This window comes from Heliangelus exortis, chromosome Z (genome assembly GCF_036169615.1).
Source record: "Heliangelus exortis chromosome Z, bHelExo1.hap1, whole genome shotgun sequence".
NCBI classification, from domain to species: Eukaryota; Metazoa; Chordata; class Aves; order Apodiformes; family Trochilidae; genus Heliangelus; species Heliangelus exortis.
Window position 1 is genome coordinate 49,817,180 of NC_092454.1, and position 27,892 is coordinate 49,845,071.

At 43.4% G+C, this 27,892-nt stretch overlaps 2 protein-coding genes across 2 annotated transcripts; both read left to right on the top strand.

Moving 5' to 3' along the window:
* The first annotated feature begins 338 nt into the window (after positions 1-338).
* On the top strand, positions 339-1,874 carry S100Z (S100 calcium binding protein Z). The gene is made up of 2 exons (XM_071731306.1): positions 339-522; positions 1,716-1,874. The coding sequence occupies exons 1-2, from the start codon at positions 382-384 to the stop codon at positions 1,872-1,874; spliced, it is 300 nt and encodes a 99-aa protein (XP_071587407.1). The 5' UTR covers positions 339-381.
* Positions 1,875-16,458: 14,584 nt separating this feature from the next.
* On the top strand, positions 16,459-26,561 carry CRHBP (corticotropin releasing hormone binding protein). The gene is made up of 7 exons (XM_071731116.1): positions 16,459-16,760; positions 17,197-17,290; positions 17,952-18,109; positions 20,021-20,231; positions 21,661-21,809; positions 23,945-24,062; positions 25,815-26,561. The coding sequence occupies exons 1-7, from the start codon at positions 16,476-16,478 to the stop codon at positions 25,970-25,972; spliced, it is 1,173 nt and encodes a 390-aa protein (XP_071587217.1). The 5' UTR covers positions 16,459-16,475; the 3' UTR covers positions 25,973-26,561.
* The last annotated feature ends 1,331 nt before the right edge of the window (positions 26,562-27,892 follow it).

The window sequence follows — 27,892 nt, forward strand, 5'->3', positions numbered from 1 at the left end:
GGATGCTGTTATTTGTTGAGCTCATTTTCTTGAGAAAAATTTTGAGTGAACAAGGTAGGATAGGGTGTGCCTTCATTTTCCCTGTGTTTTCAGCTACAGGTATGAGATTTCCTATTGCAATATCTTTGCAAAATGGATGCACAGTACATTACTTCCTCTCCATTTACCTTTTCAAAGAAATTGCTAGGGAGTTCAGTTTATTTTATAGCAGTCTAGCCTTTCTCAGACAGGACGTATAACTGAAAACCTATGTTTTCAGTACTGATAATACTTTCTCTCTTAAGCAAGCCCTCCGTCCCTTCCATGAGGCCTGTCTTTGGTTTGGTTTCTGTGCAATGTCTCTGACTGAATCTTTGCCTCACAGCTTTCCTGCTTGCTGCTATGTCCACACCACTGGAGGATGCAATGGACACCTTGATCAGGATTTTCCATCACTACTCTGGCAAAGAAGGAGACAGATACAAGCTCAGTAAAGGAGAACTCAAGGAGCTCCTCACCAGTGAGCTCACTGACTTCCTCTCAGTAAGACACAGCTCCCAAAACTTTTAAGTTACTGTTTCATGGGTGGGATATGCAGCTATTGAAATGTTCAGGATTAACATCTTCTTATGCAAGGCACATTCTTCCACAGCCTCTCAGATTACAGCTGTCTTCATCAAGCTGGACAGGAGGAGATGAGATAAAATGTCTCATTTGACAAGTGTGTTTTCAGAGTGTGGTCAGGCCCTGGTGCTCTGCCATGTGCTTCTTATGGCAGAGCTGGCATCCTACGCTCCATTAACTACTCCATGCTTTTGAACTGGAGGGTAAGGACAGCCTAGAATCAGTAGCAAAATCAATGCTAAATCAGGCTTTTGTCACTTATTTATTAATTTATTCATTTTGAATAATAGGGCACAGATAAGTCTTTCAAATAATTAAATCCATCAACCGGTTCTAATGAGACAAGATATTGCACAAAGTGCCAGAGACACAGTACAGATGCTTGTGTGCCCTGCAGAGGGATGCAAAGAAAATCCTTTCAGTAGTAAGCTCCTAATCCGAACATCTCTTTGCACATTTGTTATGTTTGACATTACACAATATGGATGCTTTCTATGGGATAATGACCAGATTCATAATTGTCTTTCTGTAACCTCTTAATTGTAAGAATTGTTGTGGACCCTATCACCATCATCAGGACTATTCCACATTGAAACATTTGCCTCGAATTGGATTTTCTTTTAATGTTGGCTATAAATTTATTATTATGAGACTCACTGTTCCTATTGCCATTGAATAAGATGTGTTGTTTTCTAAGTAGAGATTTTTGGAAGCAATGAATAGAGGTATAATATGACAACTTATGAATAGCCTGTAATCTAAACAGTACTTGTTAGGGAATGATACAGATAAATGCATCTTATAGATCCATCTTGTCAAAAGAAATCAGTGTGAAGCAGCTCCTAAAATCTATTTGATTCATTTTTGTGCCTATTCAGTAACTATTTTACCTCTATGACCTGCACTGTCTTTAGCTGTGCTGTGCACTTTTGGGACTCCTGGTCTATGTATGGTATATCAGTAATGGTATATCAGTATCTGTGTGTATATTTAATGCAGAGTTTTATATAATGGCACTGGGGCTTATCAGACACCAGTAGGTCATACTGTCAAGTGTGTCAGAATTACGCATTCAACATCTACACAGCAAAGTCACTTTTCTATCTCTTTAGGGCCAAAAGGATCCTCTTCTGGTTGAGAAGATTATGAAAGATCTGGACTCCAATCAAGACAATGAAGTGGATTTTCATGAATTTGTCACTCTGGTTGCTGCTTTGACAGTAGCATGTAATGATTTCTTTGAAGAACAGCTAAAGAAAGAGGGATTTTAAAAATGCCTGATGCAATCAACCTCCTGCCCATGAATGAAAGCAACGCAAGCCTGGTTAGGTAGACTTCATCAGCATTTAGTGAATGCAACCTATCATCTGTTCAGATGTTACTAATGTAAGACCAGACCATATCAGCAGCTGGTGTAGGCTGGACCAAAGCCAGTTTTCACTACTTATGATCTGGCTTTTACTATTTTCAATCTTTGTGCTGCATGCATCTGTAACACCAATTCATCAGTTGCCCAGGTCAAGGACTTGGAGTAACAGATCTTTTGGCAGGAGTTGAGATTTCTATTTCTTAAATGTCAGTGGGAAGTAAAAGATACATAAAGGTTACTTTTATACTTCCTGAACTGGAAAATTTGGAAGGAGACATAAAACTTGCAATTTAGTTTTCAATCATTCTGTATCAAACAGATTCTGGTTTTTTGTAGCTCAAGAATAGAAGCTTGTGGTTTCGCTCAGCTTCTTATTCTAAAGTTCTTTTTAGATGCTGCTCCATACCTGCCCACACTCTTGTGACATGTGGTCACAGCTGTCTCCTGCCACCAGAGCAGACAGTACCATTTGCCATTGTTATGGGTTCATTTCCACCACCACCCCAGCTTCAATTTTGTTGTGTTGGCAGTAGTACATCCCAGTAGTCCACCTCTTCATTTGGCATAAATTAATTCATTCATATAATAAGTCATTCAGATACATGAAGGATTTAGTCAGCAAACTGCTCTGAGAGATGATGTAAGAACTGGATCTTCACAGGAAATATAAATGCCTTCTGCTTTCACTACACTGAAACCTTTAAGAGGAGGGCTCTTAGAGGACCGCTTCTGGGGGATGTAATGATAGGAGCCCAAGGTGCAGCTTTGCAATGTGTGTCATCTTATGGAACAATGATTTCATCTCACATTGATCCAACCCACTGCATGGAAGTGGAGCAGAAGGGGCAGTGGGACCCCATGGCTAGGTATGGAGAAAGCAGAACAACCACTTTCAGTGTTAACTTGCCCTTGGGTGAATTAAAAGTACTTCTACACTCATGTTTGAACTAAGCATACTTCCAAAATCCTGCAAATCCTTGGTGGCAGGGTGTTGTGGCTTTCCTTGTATGGAAGGCTCTATGTTCCTTCTTGGTTTTGTTGGTGAATTCAAACTATAATAAAACATATCTAAATTAAATTACTATTTTGTGTTTGTGCAAGAGGTTAAAAAGACATCCCCCAATAAAGACACCCTGCTAGGCAACATTTGAGGAATGCATTTCAGTTGTCTCTCCTCCCCAGTCTCCTGTGTATCACTCAGTGAAGACTCTAATTTATAGAATCAGAATAGAATCATAGAATTTTCAGGGTTGGAAGGGACCTTTAAGTTACAGCCCCCCTGCCACGGGCAGGGACACTTTCCACTAGATCAAGTTGCTCAGAGCCCTGTACAGCCTGGCCTTAAAAATCTCCTGGGATTCTACCACCTCTCTGGGCAACCTGTTCCAGTATTTCACTACTCTAATGGTGAAGGCCTTCTTCCTAACTTCCAATCTAAATCTATCCTGCTCTACTTTGAATCCAGTCCTATCACCACCTGACATCCTAAAAAGTCCCTCACCAGCTTTCTTGTTGGCCCCTTCAGATACTGGAAGGCTGCAATGAGGTCTCCTCAGAGCCTTCTCCTCTCCAGACTGAATAACCCCAACTCTCTCACTGTCTTCACAGGAGAGAGAACCTCTTCCCTCAGCCTGCTGGCCACACTTCTAATGCTGCAGCCAAGGACCCAGTTGGCTTTCTGGGCTGCAAGTGTACACTGATGGCTTGTGTTGAACTTCTCATCCACCAGCACTCCCAGGTCCTTTGCCTCAGGGCTGCTCTCAAGCCAGTCACTGCCCAACCTATATCAGTGCTTGGGATTGCCCTGATCCAGATGCAGAACGTTGCACTAGGTCTTGTTGAACTTCATGAGGCTGGCATGGGTCCACCTCTCCAGCCTGTCAAAGTCCCATTTTAATACCATATGTCATTGAGATTATGTAATTTATTATAAAAAGGGGATTCTACAGAGTTTAATACATATAACAAGGGTCAGACATCATCCCAAGAAAAGGCACACAACCAGATGATGTTATCCCAGAAAAAAATGAGACTTTGGTGGTGGCAGAAGCAGAATGTGTTGCTTCTAGCTATTCAGCAACTGAATATAGGAGTCACAAAAGTTTTCAAAAAAAACCCCCAAAAACATACAAAAAAACTCCCCGAACATAAAAGTAAAACTTTTTTTTCTCCTTATGGATTTTAGTATCTTTGCAGCTGCTGGACCAGGATGGTCAGAGTTATCCACCAGAAAAAGTAAAAGTGTTTTATGGTTCCCCGTAAGTCCTACAGACTGTTGCTGATCTCCAAGCCTTTCTCCACTTCCAGCAAGGGGAAGCAAGAGGAGAGAAGCTTAAAGCTTCAAAGCAAATCTAAAAGGAACAGAAGTGTACCAGTAAGGAGCATTTGTCCATTATGACTTTTGAGCAAGAGACTTTTTGGAAACAAGCTACAGAAGCTTCATAAACACTTTGCTCAGCCCCAAAGAGCTCCTGGATAAGCAGCAGCAGAACTGTGCTAAGTCACACCTGGCAGCAGGAACTTGCCCCAGCATTAGCCAGGGAGACGGCCAGTGGAACCATCTCATCGGCTGAATTTACTAAGTACTGAGCACAGCTTAATTCCTCTGTGGAAAGGGCTTACTTGCATATGAGCTTTGCGTGAATTAGAGTAGAAAGACTCAAATGATCTTCGTTCCAACAAAAGTTTTACAAAACCTCATTAATTACTGTTTTTTATTTGGCTGGTTAGATTTTTCCTGTTGCTTTTTTGACTGCAAGGACAATGGTTAAGCTATCACCTTTGAAGAAGAAACTTCTTTTCACAAAGACAGGAGGCCAAGCAGAAAAGTAAGAAAGTGATACCAAGCACATTCAAATTCTAGGGGAAAAAAAACCCAAACAAAACACAACTTTGGGTTCTGGGGTCCTGGGGTAAGAGACTTGCTGTGATAATTTTATGCTAACTGTGGACTGACCACTTGCACCAAGGAGTCATTCCTCTGCCATTCCTCTCCAACAGAAGACCACAACAGAAGAATACATTAGTACACCACTTCCAGGGAAGATACCTCAAGATCACCTGAAAGTTTTGAATTGCCTCTGAACCAGAAGAACCGTGAACAATTCTTTTTTTCTGTAAGCAAACCTCAGGAAGGAGAACTGTGTTGCAGCCACCTCCGTGTGCAGTACAAGATGGTGCTTTCATGGCCAACCTTGCTGTGACTTTTTTGTCCTGCAGATGAGAACATTTTGCTTTTAGCTTCTCTCAGAGGGGAAAAATGTCTTCTTCAAAGATGAAGGCAGCATTTTTTTCTTATTGTTTAATGATAATTTTCCTGCTGACTTCGGTTTTGCCAGTAGTTCATGATTCTAGGAACCACTTTGAAGTTTTACATACTGAGGAAGCTTGCTGTGTGGCTTTCTCTGAAGCCCCCCATCTTTAGGAAAACTGTCTAATTACAGGCATTTTTTTTATCTGTGCTATCAGATTGTCTGAAAAAAATCAATAGAAAAGTGAACGCCACGATATGGCCTAATATTTTCAAGTTACTTTAAAGACCAATAAAAATACAGTGGTGCCAGAAAAGATCTTTTCTAGCTATTGTGAAATCATTTTGCCTGACATATAAAAATCATATTTTGTGAAGATTAATGACATTATCTTTAAAGCCTCAGCCTTTTTCATTTGCTTTTATTTCAGTTCAAAAAAGACTTGAAGTGCAAGTATAACTGAGCCAATAAAACCTGATGCACTGTCATGGTTTAAAAGTCTGTGTGTACCAAAAACCACAGGACAGTATTGTTCTCTATTACTCCCCTTGACCCTCCCAAGGGAAGATAAGGAGTAAGGACGACAGACTTGAAAATTGGAAACTAAGACTGAAACAGGTGTACTGGCACAGGAGAAGAGCAGTAACACATTGGATAAGGAACAAATATACAAATAAGAATACAACTCTATCTTGATGCTGGCAGGGAGAGGTGCCTGAGTGCCCCTTGTGGCAGGGCCGACTCAGGAGAGGGATCCATGGCTCTTCCCAGCACCCGATGGATGTGGATTCTGAGGATCATGTGGCGAGCTGGGGGTAAAGGAGTGCAGAGAAGCAGCAGAGAAGCAAGGAGTGGACAACAGAGAGGGCAGTCTTGTGGTCTGCTTGACTTTATCGTAGAGCATGGGCAGGAAATGGGAGGGAATATTGACCCCTCTGTGTCCTGCCTCTCTCAGATCCCTCAGGGTCCCCAAGACCCGCTCCTTAAGTCCTTGTACTGGTACCAAAAATTAGGCTGGTCCACTGAAACCATGATATCACTCTTGGTAAATAAATGTGTACCTTTTTCAGGTTCAGTGCCCAACTGCATGTCTCAAAGAGCTGTGTATGACAACATTGTGATGAAAAGGGCTTTGAGACGGAACAGTACCCCTAGGTTCTGACCTCCCAGCCAGGTCTACTAGGAAGGCCCCACCTTTTTTGCTCTACAGCAGCACAGAAGTTATCAAGCCCAATGGGATGGATGATTGATTGGCATCATCCAGCAGCAGTTCCTTGTTAGAAACAGAATTGCCTGGGTTTGTGGTAAAGGAGAGAGCAGTCACACTAGAACCCCAACAGGACAGCTGACACTGGTTGTGGCCAGTGATGATTTTATATTTATTAATAGAATCTGGTGCTGCACTTACAGGGGCACCTTGAACACATGGAGTATCTGCATAAATCCACACATGCCAGAAAAGGAAATCCAGCATCTCCAAAGCCCGTCATAACTGCTGGGCATAAAGAAAGCAGTGCATCCAGAAAGTGTGACACAGCCCAGAGCTCCTTAGCGTGGGACAGCAGCAAGGCAGTCACATGTGCCTTCCTGTTTGGTGTGGGAAGTCTGGACAGGGCTACCTTTCAATCACTGGTGATTATTAGTGCATTTACTTCTCACCCATCATATCCCAACACATAGGCTGGCAAGTTCTGTCAGTTTGGTGCCTACTCTTCTGAGGTATGCACACTTTTCCAGCAGCAGAGAGGGTATTTGCTCCATGGGCAAAGGCTCCTGGGTCTCCCACAACACAATTGCTGCTGCAGGTGAATGGCCACAGCAATGCAGTTGAGGGTATGCACTGTACTGTTGATTGTATGCAGGTATCTCAGTGAGGCTGTCTCAGGGCTTCAAGACATTCCAGGCACCAGGGAATTAAGGCTGCTGTACAGGCAGGCCAGAAATAGAACTGTTCTCCTAGAGCACCGCAGATCCTCTCCAGGTGACTTCCCCATCCAAGGAAGAGCCCCTTTCCAGGACAAGAGTTGCAGGCTTCATGCTTCAACAAAAAGCAGAGCGTGACCAAGAAGCTTTTAGAGACAGCCCAGAGCCTACAGCTCCAGCTCAGCACCACATAGAAAACATTCAGCTCCTTTCCAATTTCAGACCTAAAGAAGCTGGGTAAAGGGTCAAACACAAAACTTGTCTCTGAAATCAGATTACTCTTTATGAAGGTTTTTGACTGGTAGGAGCATTTGTTAGGCTTTGAATTGGCGTCATGTAGATGCCTAGTAAGGGTTTTGATAGACAGGCCAACAATTAATAGATGCGTCTTTTGGGATAATTGAGTTAGTTGAATGTCACTGTATTATGTTAAAAAAAGAAGGGGTCACATTTTGAATTTTATCCTTTTTCTGTTGCTTAATAACTGCATGAGAGATAACATTTCACTTATGATCTGGTAATCTGTTTTTTAAACTAGCTCCATCCATGTCCTTTTCTCTGATTTGGGGTACAGTGGTACTACATCAGACAGAGCACATGAGTTAACCTCACCAGATTCACCCAAAAAAAAAAAAAAAAAAAAAAAAGGAAAAAAAATGGAAAAAAAAATGGAAATAAAAAAAAGATTGTCTTTTTAAATACCAGCTCCCAGCCACCTGCAATCAGTTGTGTGAGAGCGCATCTCCCAAGGAAGAGAACTGCAGCTGCATCCACTTGTTTTGCCCTGGCCCTATTGCACTTAGTGGAGTAATTTTGCAACAGCTGACGACATGTGCTTGAGACTTTAAATTAGCCTTCAATGGAAAGTTGTGCTTCTGCTATCTGGTTGGCTCAACAAGGATGCATTGCAAATGTTGCAAAAAGGCAGATAGGAGGAAGACAGGAAGAGCCCTTGCTCAGAACACAGGTATTTGGGGGAAAATTGGTGGAAAATGTTCCTGTGATACATATGCTTTACACAGTGTAGCTCTCAATTGGAGTCTGCCTTAAAAATCCACCTTTGCTCTGACTCCATATTTCCATCATTTGCGCAAACCCAGAAAAAAACTATGCAGAAACACGGAGTAAGGCTCCAGCAGGAAAAAGTTGTGGCTAGAAGGCATTACAAAGAGCTGAAAAGTGACAGAATCACCCTAAGGCATTAGCAAATGCTGTATTTTGGGAGCTGAAAAATTGGAAGAAATTGAGAATGCTGCAGAAAGGTGAAGATTCTCAGCTCCAGCTGGGGACTTTGAGTGGCAGCAGCAATAAAGTCTCTCTGGCTGAACAAAGGGTGGTTAGAGAAGATGCAGATGCTGGAGTTCTCTGTCATGTTAAAACATAAATACCTTGGCTAGGTGAAACCCAGGGTCTTTTTGACCTTGAAATTAATGACCTACTTCTGCTGTTTTCACTCAGGATATTTTTTGTTGTTGTTGCTTACCAGATATGTGAATGAGAATTGTCACTCTTTGAAAGCCAAGTATGTTTTCTGATTGAAATAAAAAAGCCTGGTGGCACACTGGAGGTAAAAATGGCCCGTGACATTGCTGTCACCTTCGGGAGGATTGAAAAGTACCGACCAGGTGGTCATAAAGTCCTTCAATGTTTATGATTTTTATACTGCTGCAAAATATTCCAGCATTTTTTTTTTGCCTTAAAGTGTTTGGAGTCTAACTGATACAAGTTTCTAGCACTGCAGAAATAAGGAACAGGCTGTAAGGAATTAAGTGCATGTGAAAAATGAGGGACTAAATGGTATGAGTGTTTGAAAGTGGTTGAAAGGATAGATTTACCATTATATTGGATATGTTGGCATCTCTCATCTGACTCATATTGGCTAGCTTTGTTGTGAAACACACCACGGTGTTTCAGAAATGGGCCTATTATTGTAATGCCTAACATTTCCAGAGATCATCATGTTGAATCATAGCTTTTTTCTGGATGAGAAAGACTCAGTCAAGGAGATAGTCACTTTAGCTGACAATTGCTTGTCCTTGGATGGGTAAAACATCATAAAATGCTACTTATGAAGTGATGCTTTGTCAAAGGTGAAGTTTGTTCTTTGTAGTGACCCAGATCTAGTGAGTTTTGGAACAGTGTAACTGCTAAGATTTCTCAACACATATGAAAATTATGTTTTATATAATAAAGTAGCCTTAGCATTGAAAATAAAGCCACAAAAGTTCTGTTAACCCGAAGTTGCACAGGAAATTCAGGAGAGGTTGAGCAGAAAATGTTGCATGGGTCAGGATTAGTGGGAGAGGCTGTGGCACTGTGTTCTTTGCAGGTATGGCATGCAATCTGACTTGGGCCATGAAGTGTATGCCTCTAAGCAAAGTCCAACTGTAATAATTGCATTCTTTTGGAAAAGAAATTGCTGCTCTTCAAGGACACTGGAACTCATCAGAGCAGCTACTGTATCGGGTGAAGGTTGACACAATCCAGACTTTGGTCCATAGACATGGAGCAAAGAAGGCAAATACCAAGTCCTTGGAGCCACACTCACACCCGTATGTGGCTCTGGTCCAGAGGTCTTCCTGCACCAGCCCTCAAGAGGGGAGCTCTCATGGGGCATCACAGACATAGCAGGCCCAGGCTAAATTTAAACAGCTCGGCAAATGTCTGGTGCATCTCCTAACACTGGAGCTGTAACACAGGCCTTCGCCAGTTGTCCCCACCCACATCTTTTCTCTCCTTCCTGGGAGAAAACTTTTCTGTGCTCCCAGTTCTTGTCCCTGACTGTTTTGTCTAGATGCTGGGTTGAGTCACAGGCAGAGCTGGTAGAGATAACCGCCCTCGGGGTAATCTCAGCGTCTGAGTATAATGTTTGCTTGATTATTTGTAACCTGCAAAACTGCACGTTTCAAAGTCCTTGCTCTTATTCAATGCCATAAATAGAGCTAATGCAACACTTATCATCAAGCCTGCATGATGCTGATAGGCTTTCAGTTCATAAATCACATGCATTTGTCATTGCTCTAAACCACTCAACATGACAAATCACACACCTCTAGTGTCAAACTACCCAGAGTTAGCAAGCTACACTTACTTCACCTTATGGAAACTTCAGCTCTATTTAAAGCAAATTTAGACATATACAAAGAACTAATGGAATGGTCGTTACAGAAAAATGTATGGCAAAGCTGGGAGGAAGCTTATCATACCCAGCACAGAGTTTGGGCAGAGGGGTAGCAAGAGAAGTCAGTGACAGAGATGCCTGCTGACTGCAGGGGGAGGAGTGAGATCAGGGTGGGTAACGGACTGTTTAGAAACCTACCTGACACTGAAACCAATGAAAGTCCAAAGAAATGAAGGAAAAAATGCACAAGACTTGCTGTTTCCAGTGCCGGGAACACTTTCCTTCAGCTGTCATTGCAACTTTTATTGGAGTCCTATAAAAGGAACATATCAAACCATTCACAGGGGCAATTTAAGTTACTTTAGTTGTGTTGAACTCTATCCTTCCTCTTATATGCCCATAGCCTATCTGCTTAAACTTTGTTTTCAGTAGTTAGCAGATGCATTTTGTAGAAGGAGTGGTTACCCATTGGTAGCTGCCATGGCAACAATCAAACTGATTTCTTAAATGCCACAAACAGTTCACAAATGTATTTATGTATTTACAGCCACAGTAAGAGTGTCTTCATAATTGGTTTGTCCATATCAGTGCTAAGAACATGATGCACTGGATGATCTCTTAGTGAAGAAGGGACCTGGTCGTTACTGACAGGACTGATGTGAAGTATTTGGTAGTGACTTACAAGCACTAATTATGGTTTTAGTCCATTTATTTTTATTTGATTTGATTGTGGTGACTTGTGGGATGAGGGAACTGAACCAGTAGCAAGAGCTCCATATACACTTGACGCTCGCTTCTCAGGCATTTTTTGAGGTAAAGTCTTGTGTGAGTCTGTATTGAGAATACAGTTTCCTAATGACCTCCAGGACTGCAATTTGTTGTACAAATTGTGCCCTTTGATTCCCTTTCTGTGGGGTTATTTTGGAGCAATAACTGATTGCTAGCATGAAATTTAGCAAGGATTGGACCAAAAATTTAGCCCTCATTGAATTTGTGACACTTCATAGCCACTAGATTTCTTTTTCACTTTAATCTGGGCTGATTCTCTTGTTCAGGAATAATCATAGAATGGCTAGGTACATTAAAGATCATCTTGTTCCAACCTCCCTGCATGGGTAGGGACACCTTCCACTAGATCAGGTTGCTCAGATTGAACACTTGCAGGGAGGGGGCAACCACAGTTCCTCTGGGCAACCTGTTCCAGTGCCTTACCATCCTAACAGAAAATAATTTTTTCCTAATGTCTAACATAGATCTATCCTCTTCAAGCTTTGAACGCTTGTCCTCTTGCTACACACCTGTGTAAAAAGCCCTACCCCAGCCTTCTTGTAGGTCCCTTTCATGTATTGAAAGGCCACTAGAAGGTCACCTCAGAGCCTCCTTGCCTCACTGTTCAGCTCTCTAGGCTGAACAACCCCAACTTTCTCAGCCTGGCTTCACAGGAGAGGTGCTCCAACCCTCTGGTCATTTTTGTGGCTCTCCTCTGGACACACTCAAGGAGCTCTACGTCCTTCTTATGTTGAGGACTCCAGAACTGGACACAGAACTACAGGTGAGGTCTCACAAGAGCAAATTAGAGGGGTCATCTAGTTCCAACCCCCCTGCCATGGGCAGGGACACCTTCCAGTAGACCAGGCTACTCAAAGCCCCATCCAGCCTGGCTTTCAACATTTGCAGGGAGGGGGCATCCACAGCTTCTCTGTGTGACCTGCTCCGATGCCCCCTCACCCTCACAGAAAAGAATTTCTTACTAATATACTGAAGGATTTTTTAAGAGTTGAATAGTGTGTGTGTATAATAAAACACAAGTGGTGTGCAGCAATTCCCTAGTCTTCAAAGACCTGGGCATTGGTGTGACACCTGCAGCCAGATGATAAACAGCAAGGGCTGGCTAGTACTGCTTCTCCCAGGGGAAAGTAACAGCCTGTCCCTGAATTAATTCTGAGTTACAGAGGAGATGAGCATAAGGGACATACATGTAGCTTAGCTCAGCTGACAAGACAGGAAGTTTGAAGTCCAGCCAGATGTCTCATACTGTGCATCACCCCACACTGCATCTCTTCAGCCAGCACTGAGCAGCAGGGAGCAATCAACATCAATAGCTGAGGATGGAGCACCCGAGGCAGGAGAAATCCTTTTCACTTGAGCAGTCGGTGGTGTAGCATGGCAGACTTGGTTGCTGCTCCCGTCAGTTCACTGAACCTCTGGACACAAACAAGCAGAGGGGTCTGCAGCAGCAGCCACGTGGCTTACAGCCTTGTGGCATGGAGTTGGAGATGGCATGGGTTTGTGAATATACAGGAAAATGAACATTTGTTCAAGGTCCCAGTGTTAGGAGTTTTTCTCTGCTTCAGCTGCTTGTGCCAGCTATCAAGCTGGAGCTGAAGAGACAAGGTGCTCTGGAGGGGAAGAAATGATGTGCTTAAAATATGGCCCAAACCAGATGATTGTGATTTTTAGCAAGCAGCAGGTAGGAAGTCCAGGAGCTGTGGTTTGTATAGGCTCTCCAGTCAGATAGCCTCAGGGTTCCTCCCTTTAGCAGGGATGAGAGTGAGATGTGCTGTGGGTGGAATATCCACAGTGGGTGGAGGGAATGGAGACCACCACCTGAAGTGAGTGCTGAAATAAATCTGTCTTCTTCAGGAATTGAAGCATGGTAAGTTAGCTGGGAGCTTGAGGGATCCTTCTGGGGAGCAGAAAGGGTTCAAAACAGCTGTCCCACCTTTGCATCAGCAAGGGAACCCTAGGGAGTGTCTGTAGCTCAAGCACTGTGCACTGGGAAGTCTCAATATCAAGAGCATCATCTACAATCATCCTGTACCAAATACCTCACCTTTGAGAAGAAACTGCATTTACTATCTGTAAACGCAGGAGATACTAGACAGAGGTTGTTTCACTATTTTCTCTATTCAGTTGTATTTTCTCTGCCTCTCACTTCAGCTGGGATCTCTTCTATGCTGTACAGGCTGACAAGACACCTACAAGCTCTGAGTGTGAGGTGACAGATTTCCACCTTGAACCACGTAAGTTGTTCCGAGCATGCAGATGAATGGCATAAAAACCCCACCCATGAGCAGTGTTCTAACAGCCTGAGGCTCATCTAAGGCTGGATGCCCAAGCCGTGCCACTCTCAGCAGTAGCAGAGCAGGCTGAGAGATGCCCTGCAAGCAGCCCAGCCTTTCACCAGCACGGTAGCATCCTATCTCTTGTGTCAGAGAAAGGGACTGCTTGCAGAGAGAGTTACATTTGCCAGCAGAGTCAAGAGGTCCTAGGATGACAGCAACTGGACTGTGTAGCCACTGTCAGGGTCAAACTAGGAATGGTTTTGCCATGTTATATAATTCAACATCAGTGAAAACTAGTTGTCCTGCAAAGCGTCAACATGACTCAACCCCAAGAAAGGAAAATTGCACTCTCCTCATTTGCCCAAAGGTTTGTATTTCATTGATGATGCTTTTCCTTTTTGACATTCTGCAGTGATGTTTTGAACCCTGTCTAAACTGCTGAATTTACTTGCTTTGTTGGTTGAAATTCCACCTCATAGAGCATTCAGTCTCTGCCAGTGGCTTGAACAAAAGTAGTGCTGGAGCTGGCAAAAGGAAGTGCAGAGCAGAAGAGGACCTGTGATATCCTGTGAGGAGGCACTAGTGTCAAGTGAAGAGGTGGTACCCCATCATCTCTCATCCTCTGACAGCTGGGATGTTGGGCCAGGGGGTGAGCCCCCTCCTCCCTCTGGGACTGGTTCCCCTTGGGCCACTATTTGCCCAGGCTCCACCTAAGTCAGGTATGGAAGCAGTGCAGGGCACAGCCCTTGCCAGCAGCTGCTGCACCTCTGTATGTGGTGCCCTATCCTCATCCTGAATACATGCCTTCTACAGATATTACTGTCTCACAAAGAGAAGGGCATAGGATTTAAGGGGTTGAGGGCAGCCCTGTTTTTGAGGACACAGAGAATTACTACAGAGAATTACCATTTGCAATGAGAATGGGTAGGACATCATGGGTCATTGGTTCCTGCTGAGCCCAGTGGCAAAATGCAGAGCTGAAGATGACACAGAGTAGATGACAAGTGGCCTTAGCACCTCTGTTAAAACCTAGAATAACATCCACATCAAGGATCTGATTTTAGCTTTTGTACTGGTGTTATACAGAATATTTGTAAAGCTCAACACAAACTCCTACAAGTGTTGCATAGGAAACACAAAGCCACCCACGTGAATAAGGAATTGCACAGATATGGAGGTGGCTCCTGTCCTCCCTCAAACCATCATGTCGATTGGAGAAAGGAAATTCCCACACCTCATCTGCTGGGATGTTCTTCAGCCCCTGGAGCTGCCTCCTTCTCTGGGCACTCCACTGGTGAATGCTATGCTTGTTCAGATGACCCCAGCTCTTCACAGGCAAGGGTTTAAAATATGTTTATATCATTGTTGGTATGTTTTATTCTTATTAGATCACCTCACAGTAGTTGCAGTGTTATTTGTCCACTTATTTTTTCTACTGAATTTAACCAAATCTTCAGTAACTGGTCATATTCTCCCACAGTCACACTCTCTCTCCTTTACTGAGGATATTCAAGGAGTAGGCTGGGGGCTGGCACACCAAAGTCATGCACCCCATCCAGAATCGGGATAAGTATCTGCAAAATGTCTGGAAGATGGGGAGTGAAGGGGTCATACAGTAATCTGATTTTCTTAATCTCTTCAGAAAATTAATGTGGAATGAGAAAAATGAATGAGGCTGATTTTTCCTGAAGCCCCTCCTGGTCCTGCAGGATCCCAATGGTCTCCAGGGCATGTCCTAGCACCGTGACAAACCTCCCAGCTATCCTTTAATGCAAATGAGAGCTAAACCCTGCAGTTTTTCAATAAAACTTGTAATTCCCAAAGAACTTAAATGGATTTCAGCTTCCAAACTCTCTTGGTGCTTCTGATAATCTTTGCCTAAAATCACAGTATTTAAACAACTCAAAGCAAGAACAGGAAAATTAATTAATTCACTCTGGTACATAGAATAGTTTACTAGTTAGTTCCCCATAGCAGTTTTAACAAACTTTGAATACAACTTGATGTCAAAGTTCGAAAAATCTGTTTTGCATTTCCTTAGTATTTTTATGCTCTTGAAACTGACACAAATATGGCAAATTCACAGAAGTGCCTTTTAGATATGAAGCAGTATTGTAGTTTATGTTAAACCCTAAAAGTTATGGTATAAGTTCTGAGCCACAGGTGAATAGACAGAATAAGATTTATTTATTTGCTGTTTGGCCAACAAGTTGGGTGAAAAAGCAAGCAAATATTTCCCTCCACAAGCATTATCAATGACATCAGGAGCAGCAAAGGTTAGAAATAATATGATATGGAATTGCAAAGGTTAGAAATAATATGATCTGGAATTGCAAAGGTTTACGTTTTGCTGAATCAAAGTGACAATTAGTCAGGGAATCATAAAATAGAAGGAGACAATAGTAAGAAGCCTGAGGTGGAGAAAGGGCAGTTAATGACTGCAGAGTATTGATGGTTCATCCCAGGTCAGGGGAAAACAAGAGTATACCCTAAAACTAGTATTTCTGCTGACTTCGTGATTTTTACTGCTTTTCAGAGTTATGAATTTTCATTCCCATGATCATCTTTTGAAGTTCTTTCTCAGGTTTTCCTTGAGGACTGGGACTGGAGCAGTATCAGCTGTTCTGTGGGGAACATGTCCTTGGGAACTCCCAAGTTCTCTTGATTTCTGTGTGAAAGCCATGTCTGGCTGGGAGAGCTGTGTGGGTTTGCCTGTGTACATCCTGCAGAACCCCTGTGCTTCGGGTGTACCAGGTGCAAGACCTGGAAGTGAGTGGATCCCTCAGCCCCGGGGAGATGGTAGCCCCAGGCTGTAAGCCTGGATGAGAGGCAGGGGTGGCGACTCAGACCTGGCCGGTGGGGGCTGCGGAGAGCTGCGTATCATTGAGCAGCAGAAGGGAGGCAGGGAACCGTGCAGGTCCAAAGTGCCCCGGACTGCAGAAGAGGAGGAGGGAGGGATGCTCCTCGTTCCTCACTGGAGTAACTGGAAATAAATCCACCGTGTGAGTGTCCTGGCCGTACAAGGATGGGTTCTCTTCCTCAGAGCTTTTCAGCTCTGCCAGACAGATAAGTAGAAAAGACATCTGCCAGTGAGGGGAGTTCGAGTGGCTTAGAAATTTGTGGCTGTGATTTGGACCCTTGTCATGCCCACATACTGTGTCACTGCGAGAGGAATTCAGTTACCATGGGTTACCCTATCGGTACGGGGACCAAGTGCCTCCCCTCCCTACAGCTCTATAAAAAGAGTCTCTCCAAGATACCCCAGCAGCTCCTGCCTACCAGCGCAGACCGACAGAAACTTGGCCACGGGGAGAGAGGGAGAGAGGGCTGTCAGAGGAGGTGTCAGCATGCTGTCTGCTTTCCAGTTTCAATGCCACTTGGTTCTCATCTTCCTGGCAGCCTCCAAAGGGGACACCAGATACCTACAGGTGAGCAACTGGGCTGACAACTAGCACACCTCACTGTGCTTTGAGCTGCTGTCTTTTAATTTGTACTCACAGCTTTTGAGCATCATGCTTCTTCCTCTCTCCTATTCCCACTCCTCCTGAATTAAACCGACAACCAGGTAACATTTATGCAATAGATCTTGTGCCCTTTTCATTTGTTTACCCTTCCTTTTCTCAAACTTACATCTTTGCTCAGTGTTTAAGGGACTTGCTGTGCACTGAGCTGCTGAGCTCACCTCTTAGGTGCCGGGTTTGTTCCTCTCTGCTGTGGGCTGGCAGCATTCTTGCTGAGCCCTTCCAAAGCTGCACTATTTCTGGAGGAGGCATTTAATCTGCTGGTGCCTTATCTGGAGAGGTGCAGGGAGGGGGCTGCATTTCACTGTGACCCAGCCTCTTCTTGCCCTCTTTCCTTCACCAGGTGAGGGATGCTGGGGAAGATGAGCCCTTCCTACTTCTCAGCGAGGATCTGAAGCGAGAGCTGTCTGCAGGGCAGATTTACCGGCGGTCGCTCCGTGAGTATCTTTGGTGCTGTTGGTGGGGACTGCCAGCAGGTGGGAGAGCCCTGGGGAGAGCTCCGGGGCTCAAGGAGGGGGAAAGGGACTATTTGGGGGTGACAGAGCTGATGGTGCTTTTTTTGCAGAGAACGGAGAAGAATGAAAACATTTTAAAATCTCAGAGAAACTGTGTTCGGGGGGAAAGGGACTGAGATGAGGCTCTGAAAAGAAGTTGGAGCTCAGAGCTCATATCCTCCTGATAATGGGAGGAGGATGGAGATCATCCACCTACATCCCTGGGGATGGTCACATTGCCAGAGGATTGGGCTGGTGGGAAAGCTGTGGTTAGGGAGAACTTTGATGGAATGGGATGTGTAAGTGTTCTTGCACTCGTACACATACACACACACACACCAAGTTTTCTGCTCAGAGATGCACTGACATGTCAGCCCCTCCTGCCCCCCCCTCCCCCTCCCATCACACACTTGTGCTCACACCTGTGAGTTCCTATCATTCTGGAATGATCAGCAGGTTCCTAATTGCTTCAGCTGGATCTCCTTCTTCTCCCTGCCAGCCAGGTCTCAGTGTGGGGCTCTCTCTATTCTCCCCACTGCCCTGTGCTGCAGGAGCTGGTGCTGGAGCAGGCTGAGGCAGCAGTCTTGTGTCTCTGTTTCTCCAGGATGCATTGACATGCTGAGTATAGAAGGGCAGTTCACATTCACTGCAGAGCAGCCAGAGCTGCACTGTGCAACCTTCTTCATCGGAGAGCCCGAGGAGCTCATCACCATAGACTACAACTTTGTAAACATTGACTGCCATGGGGGTGATTTCCTGAAGGTAAGAAAGTGACAAGTCCTGCTGCTCTTCCCCTTTTCCTCTGTCATCTGACATGTGAGACGTTTACTGCATGTGGAAGGGGCAGGCAAACGTGTGGGTGTCTGTGTGTGTTTGTATGTTCTGAACAGACATTCACAAAGCAGCTGTCTCTAGGAGGGCTGTTCCTCCTCCCTGAGGGACTTTGGGAACAAGCTGTTCCCCCTCGCCCCCATAATCACCACCTGAAAACAGTCAGATATAGGCTAAGGACCCCTCTCCAAACTGCAACACTGGGTCTTCTGCGAGGCTTTTCTTTCCTGGGAACACCTCTACTGTGTGTGCATACCTGGGAGACCAATTAAGAAATTTAATGAGTATGAGCCCAGCCCCATTAGCCCCATTAGGAGGGTTTTCTTATTGCAGCATGAATCACACAAACCCTGCAGATATATACAGCTCTCTGAACAAACTTTATTGCTCCAGAACCACCCATTGCAGGTCACTTAACATCAGATTAATGAGTGGATTGTTGCAGGGTTACTTTCAAATGGCCCTGCTGGAGCATTTCAGGACACTGGCTATGAACAGGAAGAGGTTAATGACTCTGAGTTGTTTGTATCCCAGTACTGAGAACTTTCACTAGCAGATTTTTGCTGGCAGGCAAAATCAAGATCTGGACAGAAGGGGGCCCTGGCTGCTTCCCTCACCTTGTTCCCTGCCCTTTGCACCTCAGTGGCCACGCACAGCACAGACCCTCCTGTCCAACCTGGTGAAGAGCTGAGCTCTGGGTGGGAGGAAAGCTTCCCTTCAGCTGTTTATTGTGTCCCACTCTTGGAAAGATGCTGTGCCTCTGCTCACTTTACCCTGGGGAATCCTGTCCCTCCATTCCATACCCTTGGCTGGGATATCTCCCGATATTGCTACAGGGGAAAAAATTTCAGCCTCTTGACTGTCCAGGGATTTTGCATGTAGAGTTACAGCCACTTAGGAAAAATTCCAAGAGATCTGTAAGGCTTTATAGAGGTTTCCTACCTTTGAATATGGGATTCCTAATTTCTGTATTATACTATTGTGTTTAAATAGGCTTTTCCCTGTGTAATTTGTGCACCCATATCTCATTCCTTCAGAAAATTTATAGATCTGGCAAATCCAGAGACTGATCCTACAGCTTTTCCATGAGGAAGTCCCACACATATTCACACTACAATTACTCACCAAAGCAATGGCAAGATCCAGTCATTGGATTTTCAAAGCGTTGACTGGAGCATAGAAGGAATTACTGGGTGCAAGTGGCTAAGAAAGCATTGAAAGTGCAAGGCAGAGAACTGCACGACTATCCTAGAATTAATGATTTCTAGTTCTAACACATTTCCCTGAAAACGGTGAGGACAAATAGTTGATATATTTATTGTGATGGAAAGAATTGTTGAGGCTGCTTCTTAAGGTCCAGCCAAATTGTTTTTTCTGCTTTTTAGTAGTTAGTATGAGCTGAAAGACCAGACGCAGGAGAGAGCAATACCTCTGCCAATAACTTTCCCCTGAATCTTTATTGTGTTCCAATACCTCTGGAAGCCCTCTGAGCTCATCAATGGACTCAATGCCCAGAGTTTGAACTGGTGGCTTACCTTTCATGTGGCTTCAAATCAAGCTGGTCAAAAACGTATCCTAGTAACAATGCAGTTGCAATAGCAATAAATAAATAAAATTAAAAAAAACAACAAACTTATGCAGATGTGATGATGCTGGAGCAAAAAGAACTGCTTCCTTCAGCAAAAAGTCAGACGAATTGTCACCTGAAGGTAATAAAGACATTAAAATTTACATTTAACCCTTTCCTAAATGCAGATTGAAGCCTGAAAAATACTTTGTTTCTTTTCTCTGCTAACAGAGCCATAACCAAGATCCTTGTTTTCAATTATTGAACCCCTGTAGGTATTTGATGGCTGGATACTCAAAGGAGAGAAATTTCCTAGTTCTTTGGACCATCCCCTCCCCACTTCACAAAGATATGTAGACTTTTGTGAAAGTGGAAATATTCAGAGTAGCATCAGATCATCACAGAATGTGGCAATGATTTTCTTCAGGATTCATCAACCAGGCAATGGATTTACCATCACAGTCAAGAAAAGCACCAACCTCTTCCGTAAGTCTGCATTTTATATTGTCAAACAGGCTTGCATTTGGGGTGATAAGGAAAATGAATGTGTTGGTTTGCATTCAATTCTCTCTCTGGTGTTATCTGCGCTGGCACAGTTCCAGTCATGTCAGGGGAGTCACATACACCTGCGTGCCTGGGGATTTGACTCAGGCTCAGAGTGTCTCAAGGAAAAACAAAAAATAAGAGAACACCTCTGTCACAACCAAAGACGTTCCCACACCAGATCACCCATTTTGTGGTGCAGTTGCTAATTAATTGGTGCTGTTGCAAAGAATAGCTGGCTGAACTGTGTTTGCATATATTCTGTATTTGCCTGGGCAGGACATAGTACTTCCAGACTTAGAGGAATATGGAGACCTTGTTATTCAAAGTTCAGAACCAGAAGGATCTTTCTTTCAGAGATCGCTTCCAATCTAATATTGTCATGTTCCAGCCAGCACTGGCTATAACAAAGTATTAATTGAGTTCAAGATCAGCTATTTCTAAATCTAGATGAATAAGAAGGAAAAATATTTGAAAAAAATCAACGGCAAAACCAGTGCATTGAATAGTTGTGTGTTAGTTATGTCTGACATATGATCCCAAGAATCTGATTGCAAATCATTTCCCTAAGCCTCTGAGATGTCAAGGCACAAATAATGGTCACTTGCACCGTTTTCCCAAAAGGGTACAGAATATTTAAATCAGACTGGCCTGAACAATGTCTGTTACCTTCTTCTCTGTGCAAAGAATGAAGATACCTGTCCTGTCCTTACTACAAGCCTGCAATCTAGGTCTTCATGCTGGTGTGGCTGCAAGCCTGTGAATGTGATGCTGGAGCTGGCTTGTGACAGTCAGCTACCTGCTGAAGCACCTGCAGGCCTCCTGGTCTGTGTGGAGGATCCCTTGGGTTGCACACACAGATGATAAGCTACTCCCTTAGCTGAACTGTTAAGTTTGAACTTTAAGATAAAATCACTGTGTGCCCTCTTAGCTATCAATGGGATATTTTACAGGATAAGCAATCTCATTTAGGAGAATAGGATGTAGAGGTTTGCTGGCAGTATCAGGCAATCACCAGTCAAGGCTAAACAAAAGGTATACATCGATATTTAGCCTCTTTCAAACTAGCAAACAATATGAGCCCCCAACAACACAAGCTCCTGATGTGTTTTGGCATGTGAGATCTCCCATTGACTCTTCACACTGAAGTTCTGCTAGACCTTATGCTACATGGAGAGAATAGGCTGGGGATTTTTAGGAAACAAATACCATTCAAGAGCCTAGGAAAATGTCATATGCATATTTTTTCAGCATTTGGTTGTAACTCTCAGCAGTTAAATCATCTGGGTTTTGTTAGTACTTGAAGTACATGATGTTGCTACATGCAGTGATGACAGCATCAGTAACTCCTGTTCCTTCTCCTATGCCCCAGCTTGCAATGTCATCTCTCAGACTCCTTCTGGAAGGTTTACCATGGTCATTCCTCATCAGCACAGAAACTGCAGCTTCTCTATAATCTACCCTGTAATGATAAAAATATCGGATCTTACTCTGGGACATTTAAATGGCCTCTTTTTAAAGGTGAGTTGTTTGTTTTTTAAGACCTTACTACCATGTGCAGTTTTCCCAACAGAGGAGAGGGAGGGGCTGCAGTGAGGGTACCCTGTGACACTGGCTGCTAAAGCAGCTGTGTTCCCCATCACATGTGCTCATGATGCAGCCTCTGGTTTCCTCCCAGAGATCAGAGCTGTGTCTGCCTCTTTTTACTATTGTCTCTGTAATGTTGCAGAAGCAATCAAATTATGCAAAGTACTATTAATACATGTAAATATCACTTGCATAACAAGGGGTAAGAATTTAGTTAGGACTGCTCTGCTGGAGAGCTGTCTGTGTTTAACTCGGTGAAAGCAGCAACCACTTCAAGCAGAGAAAGGATTCATTGGTTGGATTGTGAGGTATCAGCATGAAATAAATACAAATGTCCCCATAACTGCCCCCCTGCTTGGTGTGTGGAGCATCCTCTGCTTTGTCTACTCTGATAGCACAGGGCTGGGTTTTGGCCACAGAATTTAGTGCTTCATGATGGACAGACAAGAGAGGACAAGAGCTATTTGTAGCACTCTGTGCCTAGAAGGTTCCAGAAGGTGCAAATTCCTAAATATTCAGAAAGATAGGAGCAGAAAGTTTGTTTTCTGGTGTCAGTGAGAACTGCCAGCCTAGGGCCTTCATGAGGACTACAGTATCTGAGCAGTAGTCAGGGCCCACAGTGATTGTATGCAAGGTGCTGGTAGAGGCAGAATATGAAAAGGCAGCAATATAAGAGGCAACTGATAGAACCTGGCAGACAAAGAACCAGTGACAGTCTCTGACAGTGAGAGACATTCCATAGAAGCACAAGCAAGCAGGGTGAAGGAGATCTGGTATGACTTTAGTGGCCCCAAGTCCCAGGGTGCAGGTTCAGTGGAGAAAAGATTTGAGGAGGTCAGTGATGGGATGTATGGAATTTTCAAGGATGTTTTCCTTACAGTCACGCACTGAAGACGAAGAACAATTATGCAGGCGCTGAGCAAAGAAAGAGCTGAATGCAGATAGGAAGTGCTCAGGAACAAAGATCAGCCTTGCAGTGCTGAGAAAGGGACCAGCAATTGGCCAGACAGGAAAAATTCAGCTTACAGCATCATGTTTGAGGTGGCCAAAGCACTACACAAGGTGTGAACTTTAAATGTTGGGCAATTTGGCTCAAGTCAGCTCACATTTATACCTTTGCCTTACATGCTATATTCACAGGGACTCCCACCCCTCTATGTCCATTTTGCTTACACAAGAAACAAAGGCAAAAGAAGGCAAATACAATTTTAATCAAATGCTAAGCTTTTTATATACAGGAGGTACCTACCTTCCTCCCTTACAAATAAGCTCAAAATAACTGTGTCCAGTTCTGCAGTACAAGCTACTTTTGATCTCCTCCCTTCTTGACATCTGTGAACCAGTATCAGCAGGACTGCTGGCTCAGGATGGCTAGAAAATAAATGTTTCCCAAATGAGACTGTGAGAGATTGTCCAAGTGAGTTGACTTATTTACCAATGGACAAACAAGGGATGAGAGCAGAACAACAAATAAAGAATTCAGGCACCTAAACAGGAGCATAGGGGTCACAGCTCAAAGGTGCACGAGATGCACATGCTTGATGCTTTTGGCAAACAGCACTAACTTTCAGGAAAGTGATTGTGGGTCTAGTACACAGTGGGTCGTTATCATAACACAGACCTACTCTTTTGGTTAGTTCCTTCTTTAATTAAACTTTGCCAGAAAAGTGCATTTTAACAACACTTACTTATAAACTAGCACACATAGCGGAATGTAAATTCCTGTCTGCCAGGTAAGTGTGACCACATGCAGTCTCTGACTTTATTTGTTTGATTACATATCTAAGCATCTGGAATCAAGTTGCTTATCTGCACTAAAAGCAGTTGCACGAACACCTTAACCACTTGACAGAAATTACCAGGTCACCTTTAAGTCTTTCTTTGGAATCCCTTAAGAAAATTAAGTGAATAATGTAAAATTGAAATAGTATTGATCACAATGAAGACAGCCTGATTTCACACAGGTTTGAGCAGAGAGGACTTATAAAACCCACTGTTGACTGCAATCATGTCTAGGAAATTGAAGATTACACTTTGAAGATTATAACTTTTAATTTCTGTCTTTTTAGAAACCAACTGCAGGCTGTGCAGGAGTGGGAGATTTTGTAGAGCTGTTGGGAGGAGCTGGCTTAGACCCATCTAAGATGTTTCCGTTGGCTGATCTCTGCCATTCCTTTCATGGGTCAGGTGAGAACTCCTTCTTTCACTTCTTATTCTACATGATAAAATAATTAACCAGAGAAATTGTCAAGAGGGCGTAGTCTGAGGGCTCTGCGAGGGGAGGTTTGGGTTAGATACTAGGAAGAAATTCTTTACAGAGTGGGTGATCAGGCATTGGAATGGGCTGCCCAGAGAGATGGTGAATTCTCTATCCCTGGAGGTTTTTAAGAAGAGACTGAATATGGCACTCAGTGCCATGCTCTGGTAACCACACTGGTAGTGGATCAAGGGTTGGACTTGATGATCTCAGAGGTCCTTTCCAACCTGGCTGATTCTGTGAATTCCTGCAGAGCAACACACTCCTCTGCCCCCTGGCCACAATGCAAATTTCTTGCTAGTTGGTTGAGTTTTAAATGTAGTAGAGTATGAGAGCTGAAGCTATTTGTCCATGTGGCTGGCATCTATGACAGAGCGCACTCACAACTGTCTCCACTTGCCCCTGCACTAATCATTATAACAACATTCATTTTATTTTTTTTTTAAACACTTGTCCTGTGACACATCATTAGGTTAACCAGATGAGCCTGGAAATTAATAAATGAAAATGGAGCAGCTACATTTTCCAATGAGGAGTTTTTTCTTACTTACTCAGCGTTTCTAGAGCCTTTTTTTCTGCTGTGTAACCCAAACACATATTTCAAAAAGCCTTTGAGCTCCCAGTCTCTGCTTTGAACCCTGGAGCTTTGAACCTCTGCTTTGAACCCCAGGGGAGCTCTGAATCTGTTCCACAGTCATGCTGCATCGCATAAAAATAAGAATTGCCAGCTTCCCTAGTATTCAGTACATCCAAGTATGATGTGTCGCAGTGATGCAGTGGACCAGACCCTGAGGCATGTGGCTTTTTCCTTGGAGTCTGAATGAGTGCACGTTTCTGCGGGGTTAGATAACAGGAACATGCCTGGCAGTTCACTGCTGATGTCTCCCTTGGCTTTCATCACACCACAACTTATTGGTCCAGGCCCTGTTCAAAGCTTTAACCAGTAAGCACTGGTGCTGAGCAAATACCAAGCACATTGATGACATTAAAATGTGCTTTCCTTGTAGTATGAAGGAAGGAACGTCCCATCTCAGTAGACCACACTCTCCCAATCAACCACTGGATTTTTCCTCTGGAAAGAAAGGTGGTCCAGGTTCCCCAGTTAAAATAGATTTTGCCAACCCCCTGCAAACTCTCTTCTATAGCAGTAGTTACACTTGATTTTCCCCAGTGCAGGGCATTGCCATTTGAGTTTGTCTTGGTGGGACTTTCATACACCTTAATTACTGCAAAGAGCCTTCTTATGCACAAAACCACTCATCCCCTTAACAGGAAACATTTCAGTGTTGTTAATTGTGGCCACCTTCAGGACAGAGTGCCATTACCCCTGCCCTTGCTTGTGTTATCTAACAGTAGCAAACCTTCCCAAGTGTAAACACACGGAGACCTCCACATGATATCTATCTATACAGGGAGTGGATGGGAAGTGAGTGGTGTTTGCATGAGTAAAGGCTAAAACACAACAGTTGATAAATATATAAGCTGTAGTAAAGTAAAGCTAAGTACAGAAGAAGGTGTTTAGTTAGCAGTAACACTACTGGCCAGTCATTGCTACAGACAGTTTTGTTTCCAAAATGTACCAATCAGTGCTCTGTGATTCCTGAAATAGTGTGTATCTTTTTTCCCCTCTGTCTCGTGTAAATGCATCTTTATACCTTCTCTTCATCTTTTTCTCTAATTAGCCCAAATGAAGATTGGCTGTGACAATACTGTGCTGCGAATGGTGTCCAGTGGCAAACACATCAACCGTGTGACATTTGAGTATCATCAACTCGATCTGCAGGAAACAGAGAACAGAAAGGAAAACAGCATTGAGGAATTCTGCTTTCCTAGTATCTGAAGAACCAGGCCACACATGTTCACAGAGCTAATGAAAATAAGGTTCTGGTGAATTAAAAAAAAAATGTATTTTACCTTTAGCCAGCTGGTATTATCGAGCTTTTCTACAGTAAAAGCATACTTCTTTTTTTTTCACACAAATCAGTCATTCACATGAGCTAGCAGGAAAAAACAACCAATGTATTGATCCTCATTATTATCATGGCATTTTTTCTGCAGTATTTAAGCTCATTTACTACACCTACAATCAATAGCAGGAACAAAAAGCTATGTTTCCAATATAAATATTATTAGAAAAATAGGCACAAACCTAGTGTATCTAGTGTGAAGACATCAGAAACCCATAATAAGTATAAGCTTCATGAGTAACTTTATTCTTTTATATCAGTTGTAAACAAAAAAAAAATTGGATGGTGGCATACACTTCCAGTTTTGTAAGAGGAAACCTAACATTAGTGTGTAAAAACATTCGTTTATGATTATTAATGTACTATTTATTTCTAAAGACATGTTTTTAATAAAAATTTAAGCATGGAAACTTCCTTATACAAATCCAAACATGAATAAATGCATTCAAAGAGTTGGCAAAATATTATTATGTTGTATTTTTCTGAAGAGCTCTTCTAACATTCTCATTAAACTTCCTAAGTCTGTGCAATTTTCAGGAAATTATCACTTTGAATATATCTTGCTGTAAGACTGTGGACTATTAAAGTAACATTATGAGCAGAAATTTGGATGGCCAAAGTTGCATACACCATCACATGGAGTACCCTCCAGCTGTACGCTTACTGTCAACTTCCCAGTGTAAGGTTTTTGGTCAGGTGTCTGCTAACCCATGGAGGCAAAGACAGACAAATACAGATTCTTTTTTTCCTGGGCTTTTGATGACCCAGAAGAGGAGTATAAACCTGGAGAGCCCGGGAAGCATAGTGCAGCAGTGGGTCAGGGTTGTGTCCTAGCTCAAAAGGAGGCACATGGAGTGATTAATACGTTTTCTGGGAGAGCTACCTGACAATAACAACAGCAAATTGTTCCTCTTCTGATGTATAATTAGTGGTCGAAACTGATTAATCCAGCTGCATGCCGCAGATCTTCAGTGCTGATTTTTGGCTCTTAATCTTGGTCAACAAAGATGTAGTGTCTTGAGAATTCAACAGCTCTGAAGTTTATCCTCCACAGCTGAATTGAGTGAAAACTACAGGATGCCTCAGACACTCCCTCTGTAGGGTTTTAGGAACCCTGTTTTGATGACTGACTTATGAACAAAGAGATGTGTTTGGCAGCCTGGTTAGACTTGGGTGAGTGTGTCTACCCTGCAGGGCTGTGTTTATGGAAAAGATGGGGATTCTGGGAATGTTTGGCTTTATTCCAAAAACCCTTGAACAAACATGTTGCTGGCTACCTCAAGGCATGGAGAAGCCCTGGCTCGGGGCTCTGAGTGTGTGTGGGGGTGTGTCTTTGCTCACTCTCCAAGGGCTTTCTGGGTCTCTAGCATGGTGCTGGCAGAGCTGGCATGGACACACAGCATCAGAAACATCAAATCAGTGAGAAAAAAATCAGGGTTCCAGGAAGGAAGTTTTTTCCTGAGTAAACCTGCAATGACAGAGGATCTCTGTCCCCGGTCATCCCACTCAGCTCATCTTTTTTGGGTACGTGACACTGTCAGGACATCCCCACCAGCCTTTCCCAGGCACCTTTTGGTGTCATTGTAGACAAAATCACCAAAACTCACATGAACATTAAAACCCACAAGATTGACAGCAGAAGATATCTTCTGACAGAAGGCAGACTTACAGCAGACTCTGATGTCCAAGAATGAACCACTTTTCTTCATCTTTTTGATCTCGTATCACAACAGACTCTTCACTAGTGAAGAGATACAAAAGATGTCACGATACCAAACCTGCACAGCATAGAA

Bases quoted from the DNA above. Each gene is read 5' to 3' on its own strand.
- S100Z (XM_071731306.1), top strand. From the start codon at position 382: ATGTCCACACCACTGGAGGATGCAATGGACACCTTGATCAGGATTTTC. The intron at 523-1,715 runs GTAAGACACAGC...CTATCTCTTTAG, and splicing joins AGCTCACTGACTTCCTCTCA to GGCCAAAAGGATCCTCTTCT.
- CRHBP (XM_071731116.1), top strand. From the start codon at position 16,476: ATGCCCACATACTGTGTCACTGCGAGAGGAATTCAGTTACCATGGGTT. The intron at 20,232-21,660 runs GTAAGTCTGCAT...CCTATGCCCCAG, and splicing joins GAAAAGCACCAACCTCTTCC to CTTGCAATGTCATCTCTCAG. The intron at 24,063-25,814 runs GTGAGAACTCCT...TTCTCTAATTAG, and splicing joins CCATTCCTTTCATGGGTCAG to CCCAAATGAAGATTGGCTGT.